The sequence below is a fragment of the Balearica regulorum genome, chromosome 17 (genome assembly GCF_011004875.1).
Source record: "Balearica regulorum gibbericeps isolate bBalReg1 chromosome 17, bBalReg1.pri, whole genome shotgun sequence".
NCBI lineage: Eukaryota > Metazoa > Chordata > Aves > Gruiformes > Gruidae > Balearica > Balearica regulorum.
In genome coordinates this window covers 9483131-9489130 of record NC_046200.1, presented here as the reverse complement: position 1 = coordinate 9489130, position 6000 = coordinate 9483131, and the positions used below count along the sequence as shown (strand labels likewise).

Genomic DNA, 6000 nt, shown 5'->3' with positions numbered 1-6000 from the left:
TGCGGCGGCTCGGGCTGCGAGTGCCCGCGGCCGTCAAGCCCCGGCAGCCGGGCGGGGGCAGTCCGCAGCCCCGCGGTGGATGCGGGCTGGAGGAAGGGAGCAATTCCCCCTCTCGGTGCCGGACATCCGCAGCGTGACGCCGGGCTCGGCTGGGCTCGGCTCTTCCCTTCCCGTCGACCGGCTCCCGGCGCCGTGATTGACACCGCCGGCCCCTCCGCCCGCCCCGCAGCACATCCCATCCCTCCCCGCCGGCCGCTCGCCGTGCCCGGGAGGCGGGGAAGGGCCTCCCCAGCCCTTTGACACCGTCTCGGCAGGAGTTTCACTTCGCTTTCGCCGCCGCCGCTTCTGCAGGCAAACACCCCCGGCTTCCATGTGACGCCTCCCAGCCACTGAATGGGGGAAAGCGCCTATAAGGGAGCCACTTTCCCTACGTGCAGGAGAAAAGGAGGGGACGGGGGGGCAGAAGCAGGAGGTGGTGGTTGGGGGGGGGAAGGGAAGAGAGAAAATAAATTAATAAATCGTAGGGAACGAAGTTGAGGGGAGAGAAATTGAGACCCGGGGAAGAAATTCGTGGGGTTGTTTATTTATCCCCCCCGGGGGTCCCCTCTCTCTGACAGAAGTCGATCCGGCCGTTGCGGTGCTCGGCGCTGGCTGCAAAGGGCCCCGGGGAAGTTTCTTGCTCCCCAACGCCCTTCCCGGGGGGAGCAGAGGGTTTGGGTTGTTTTGTGTTGGGTTTTGTTTTTTTTTTTTTTAAGCTTCCCTTCCCCCCCCCCCCCCCCCGTCTGGAAGGAGGGGGTCTCGTTCGCACCTCCCTGGATGGTGCGGTAGAAAGGAGGGGAGTGAGGGGGTGGGAGGGGGGGCTCGTGGTGGGAGGCTGCCGCGGCTGCTGCTCCTGCATTGGTGTCTCCCCTATGGACGAAAACAGCCCTCTGTCTCCCAAGGCAAATGCTTTCAGTATCGCCTCTCTGATTTCAGTCGCCGCCGCCGCCGAGCAAGCAGGAAAGGGAGCGCTGGAGGAGCGCCGCGGCGGCCGCAGCGCGCCCGCCCGCCCCAGCTGCCGCCCGCAGAAGATGCACTTCAGCACCGTCACCAGGGACATGGAAGGTGAGCGACGCACCCGGCCACGCAGGGGTGCCGGGACGGGACCCCCGGCCAACGCGTCTCGGGGTGTTTTCAGGCGTCCCGGCCCGGCGTCAGGGCCGGGGGGAGCGCACGGAGCGCGGCCTGCCCGCGGGGGTGGAGGGGGGCTGTCGGAGGGAACTTTGCCGTGCCCTCCGGCACGTCTGGGCCCCCGCAGCCCTTCCTTGGAGAATAAGGCTCTGCCCGTGCCCCGGTGGCGGCTTCCGACGGCTCCGCCGCTTGGACCCGCGTCTCCTCGGAGGTGCTGGAGCATCCTCCAACAGCGCCGGCCGTGCCCGGGGCAGCGGCGGGCCGGGGCTCGGCTCCCGCCGGCTCTGCAGCCCCTGTCCGGCCTGGAGGTGGCGGCGGAAATAACTCAAGAGACCCCCCAGGACCTCGAGGAGCCTTTCAGCATCGGAGGGGATCTGAAGGAGCCATCAGTTCGCCGGGGCGGCCTGTCATACGCCACAGGGCCTGCTCGGTCCTGCGGCCGAGGGCTGCGCGGCCGGGGCCGTCCCGGCGCCCCTCGGCGCGGACCTGGAGCTTTGCTCCTGTCCCCGTCTGTTCCCCCTCTCTCGCCCGGAGATGGGAGGAAGGGGGGATTGCCAAACCAGATCCGGCTTCCCCTGTCAGCCGCGGCCCCAGAGCAAGGGACGTTACCTGCAGCACCGTAGCTACATGGAAATAAGAACCAGTTTCTTTCTTTGAGTTCCCCCCTCCTCCTTTTTTTTTTTTTTTTGGGGGGGGGGGGGGAAGTTTGCTTTGTCCTAAATCGTGTGAGGCGAAGGAAGCCTTCTGCAGAGATAACACGGGCTCTGCACCGCCGCGGCTCTTGGCAGATCTCTCGGGTTTGCAAAGGAAAAAAAAAAAAAAGAAGAAAAAAAAGGAGAAAAAAAGAGCCGAGGCAGGCAGGCAGCGGGAGAAGTGAGCTCCCCGCCTGCCCCGGGGGGGAACGGGGCTGGGGCCAAGCAAAGCGGAAAGGGGGAGGCGCCCCGCTGGGCTGGGCGCGGGGCAGGAGAGGAGGCGGAGGGCACCCCGCGGAGCCGGCGCGGCGCGGAGGCGGGGGCCGCGCGGAGCGGAGCTGGGGGGGAAAGCGGGAGCCGGAGCGGAGCCCTGACCGCCTGTTTTTGGAATGATTTCAGCTATCTCCAGCCCCTGGCTCACCCAGCTGTCCCATTTTTGCGATGTTGCAGCTTTCACGGCCAACAGCCTGAGCAGCCTGAACGCCTCCGGGGGGTACCACCTCTCCCCCTCCCCGGGGGACCCGTACGGACAGCATGAGCCGCCGCACTACGAGCCCTGCACGGCTCAGCAGCACCCGCACCCGCCGCCCCAGCCCCAGCACGGCTACTCCTTCGGCGGGGCGGCGGCCGGGGCCAACCCGCCGCCCCCAGGCCCCGAGCCGCCCGAGGGCTCCGGGGGAGCAGCCGCCGGGCCGGCCGTCGTCTCGGGCTGCTCCGCGGGGGCGGCCGCCGCGGCCAAGGCGCCGGTGAAGAAGAACCCGAAGGTGGCCAACGTGAGCGTCCAGCTGGAGATGAAGGCGCTGTGGGACGAGTTCAACCAGCTGGGCACCGAGATGATCGTCACCAAGGCCGGCAGGTCAGTGCGGAGGCCCCGAGCGGCTTCGGCTCTCCAGCCGGTAGCCCCGGCCGCGGGCACCCAGACTAGCCGGGACGGGAGAGCCCGGTCGCGGGCCCGGCCGGAGGCGGTTGAATTCGCTGTTTGGGGGAAAATTGAGGCTGGCCAAGGGCAAGCTGCGGGGCGGCCCGGCCCGGCGGTTGCCGTCATTTGATCCTAGCGCTTCTCCCGGGGCGAAATCCACGAGCTCTTGCGGCCCGAAGGCCTCGGGTGCTGCGGGCTAGCTGCGAAGAGGTGCGGGGGGCGGCGGGCAGGGCAGCCCGACACGGCCGGGGGGAGCCGTACCGTGCGCTCCGCCACCGAGTTTCGCTGCCGCTGGAAAGGGCGCTGTGCTCCACCGGGAGCCTTCGGCTTTCGGTTACCCCGCACGGGACTTAGATCCGTGTTTGCGGAGGACATTGTGCTCCCGGGGCGGACAGAACGGCACAGCGGGGAAAGAAACTCGTGCAATACCTGTAACTAAATAATATTTTAGCACGGGCAGATCTTTTCCTTCTGGCGGGGTCGCAAACAGACCCTAATTCTGCAAACCGAAACATGCTCCAGGACTGTTGCATTTCCCGACTATCGAGTAACGAGCCCGGCACTCCTCGGCCCCGCTCCCGGCCAGGGAACAAAGGAAGCGGCTGATGCGACCGTGTTAGAAACGAGCAAAACATGTAGGAGAAAGAAGAGTACCAATTACAGTTGTTAATTACTGAATTTAATTGGGATCGCCAGGAAGCGCCGTGGCCGCTCTGGCAGAGCTGCGGAGCTTTCCCCACGCAGGCTCCGGGCAAACGCTGCCTTCGGGAGGGGCGAGCGCATTGGTCTCTTCCCTCGGTTTAAAGCCATCCGGCGCGGGCGGGGGGATAAAACCAAACAAATTAACAAATCCCCCAGTGCTTGCTCTCAGTTAGCCCTGGGGAAAGCTGCAGCGGCGGCAGCTGGAGCCCCGGGCACTGCGGCAGCCCCCGTCGCCGGGGGGAGAAGGGCACAACGCGGCAGGTCGGGCTCCGCTCCGAAAGGGCCCAGCACCAGCGGTGACCGCGGCCGTGCGTTCCCGCTTTCCCTCCAGTGGTTCTGAGGGTCCCGAAGGTGAAAAAAAAGTTATATATACGCAGTTGCGGTTTGTTTTGTTTTGTTTTGTTTTGTTTTTTTTTTTAAATTAGCACTTTACAAAAATAAAAGAATCACCGCGGTGCCAGGTGTAAAAGCAGCCGGTGGAGAGGCCGGCGCTGCGGGACCCTGGGCACGATTTCCCGCAGACGGTGCCTGCACCGGCGCCGGGTCGCGCAACCCGCTGTCTCCGGCCGCGGCCCCTGAGCCCGGCGCCGGGCTCGACGCTGCTTTCCTTAGCGGAAAAGGTCGTTCAGGCTCCAGGCGGAGGCTCTCTGCAAACAGGAGCTCTTCGATCTGGCTTTCTTCGCTCTCCCAGGACAGCGAAAAGAGTGCAAATACTCCACTCCAAAAGGGCTCGGAAATTAACCATCTCGATTTGAATCAGGGGCTTTCTTCCCCCTCCTCTTCGTTTACTTTATGACACCGACAAATCTCCGGGCAGGCGGGTAAAAACAGGAGAAAACGGGGTAAAACCAGCAGGAAAAAGCTCAGGGAAGGCTTCGTGAAGCCTTTTCTCTCCCAGATCTTCTGGGCTGGCCCTGCTGTTTGTCTAGGTGGGTCTTATCATCTCGGGTTGTTTGTTTTAAAACTAAATTTTAAAACAAGAAACACCGGAACTGGAGCTAATGGGGGCTTTTACACCTTTAAAAATAATAATAACAGAGGGAGCGATTGGAAACGTCCTCCAGAGTTCGCTAAAGCGTTACAGAGAGGGAGACGCAGCCGCCCGATCCTGATGCTATGCGGCAGTGCCGGGCCCGGACTGGAAGGAGCTACGGGGGCAGAACCCCGCAGTCCCGTCGCCCCGGTCGCGGTGAAGGCAGGCAGCCTTTCCTCGGTGGAGAGCAGCGGCACACAACCAAAAAAGCCCCGGGAAGACGCACAGCAGTTCCGGCCGTGCGCCCCGAGAATGAGTCGGGGGGGACTCTCGATGTCTGGGTTTGATCAGGGGGTGCTGGGAGTTTGGTTTTTCAACGGCTGCAAACCCCCTTTCCCTAACGCCGTTCATTGTCGCTCGCTTGGTTTCCTACACGGAAAAAAAAAAAAAAAATCAAACAAACCCGAAGCCTTAACGAGCCCCGACGCGAGGGCGCATCTTCGGTGTGCAGCGGGAGGGAGGGACGGGGGTGCTGCCGCGGATCCTTCCCTTAGCCCACCCCCGATCGCATTTGCCCCGCAGCCCCTCTAAGGAATCGTGCACTCCCTGAGCCTGGGACCTGCGCCCCCGGCTTAGCCTGCGGTCCCCGGGGGTCTGCGCGGAGTAGAGCAGTGAGGACAGCCCCGGGAGCCGACCTGCCCTGCCCGGGAGCCCCGGCCTCCTTCCCACTCTCCTTTCGCCCCTCAAAGGTGCGGGGACCGGGAGCCTGGCCGAGCTCTGTCAACGAAGTGGAGGAGGGAGGGGGCTCACTGGGAGATCCGAGCTGCTCTCTAGTCCCTGCCCGCCGGGGGGGTGTGTGCATTTGCCCCTTCGGGCTGCGGGAAGTCTCCCGCTGGCCCCAGGGACCACGCTGCTGCTGTAACCGCTGCTTTTAAATGGGTGCAGATTTGGGGGGGGGGCAGAAGCTGCAGAAGTGGAAACTCGATTCCCTCGCGTCGCCCGCAGGAGGTTCTAGACGTGCTCCCCTGGGCTGCCCGAGCCTCCCAGGCTCTGCCCCCGGCTCGGGTGTGGGTCTAAAGACGGGATAACGCCTTGTATCTGCCTCAAATCAGGTCTGCTGGAAGGATGGGGGAATCGCAGGGAGGAAATTCTTTTCACTTGTGTCTCCCCATGGCAAAGGCGGTGGTGGTGTTTGTTCCCTCACTCCCACCTCCCAGCCTCCGCGTCCCGCCATTTCAGGTGTCCGACACAAGCGGTCCCGGAGCCGGCGGGACAGGCAGGGCCGTTCCGCGTTGCCCCGGCTCGTCCTTCGGGATGCTGCCGAGGGACACGGCGGCCTCTCGTCTCACGCTGCCCGGCCGTATCTGCCTTTTCTTCCCGGTCCGGCCGGCGGTTCCAGCGAGGGACTTGACATCGCAACCGGGCGTGCGCCGGGACAGCTGGAGGGAAAGGGCGGTGAAGGATGCGGGGCTCCCGCACCCGGCCCTGAGCACCCCTGGGCCGGGGAGGGCGTGAGTGCCCGCGCCGGCCCCTCGGGGCTCCCC

The 6000-nt window shown here is 64.6% G+C and overlaps 1 protein-coding gene across 3 annotated transcripts in view; it reads left to right on the top strand.

Moving 5' to 3' along the window:
* Positions 1–842: 842 nt before the first annotated feature.
* Positions 843–6000, top strand: part of TBX1 (T-box transcription factor 1) — a 30875-nt gene continuing 25717 nt past the window's right edge. For 2 of the 3 annotated variants that reach the window (XR_012838082.1, XM_075769176.1), the window contains exons 1-2: positions 843–1104; positions 2262–2718. Coding sequence is in view for 2 of the 3 variants with exons in the window: in XM_075769176.1 (XP_075625291.1) it covers positions 912–1104; positions 2262–2718 (650 nt within the window). In the remaining variant the exon portion in view is untranslated. The remainder of the gene's footprint in view (positions 1105–2261; positions 2719–6000) is intronic. The other variant, XM_075769177.1, reaches the window with a different exon arrangement.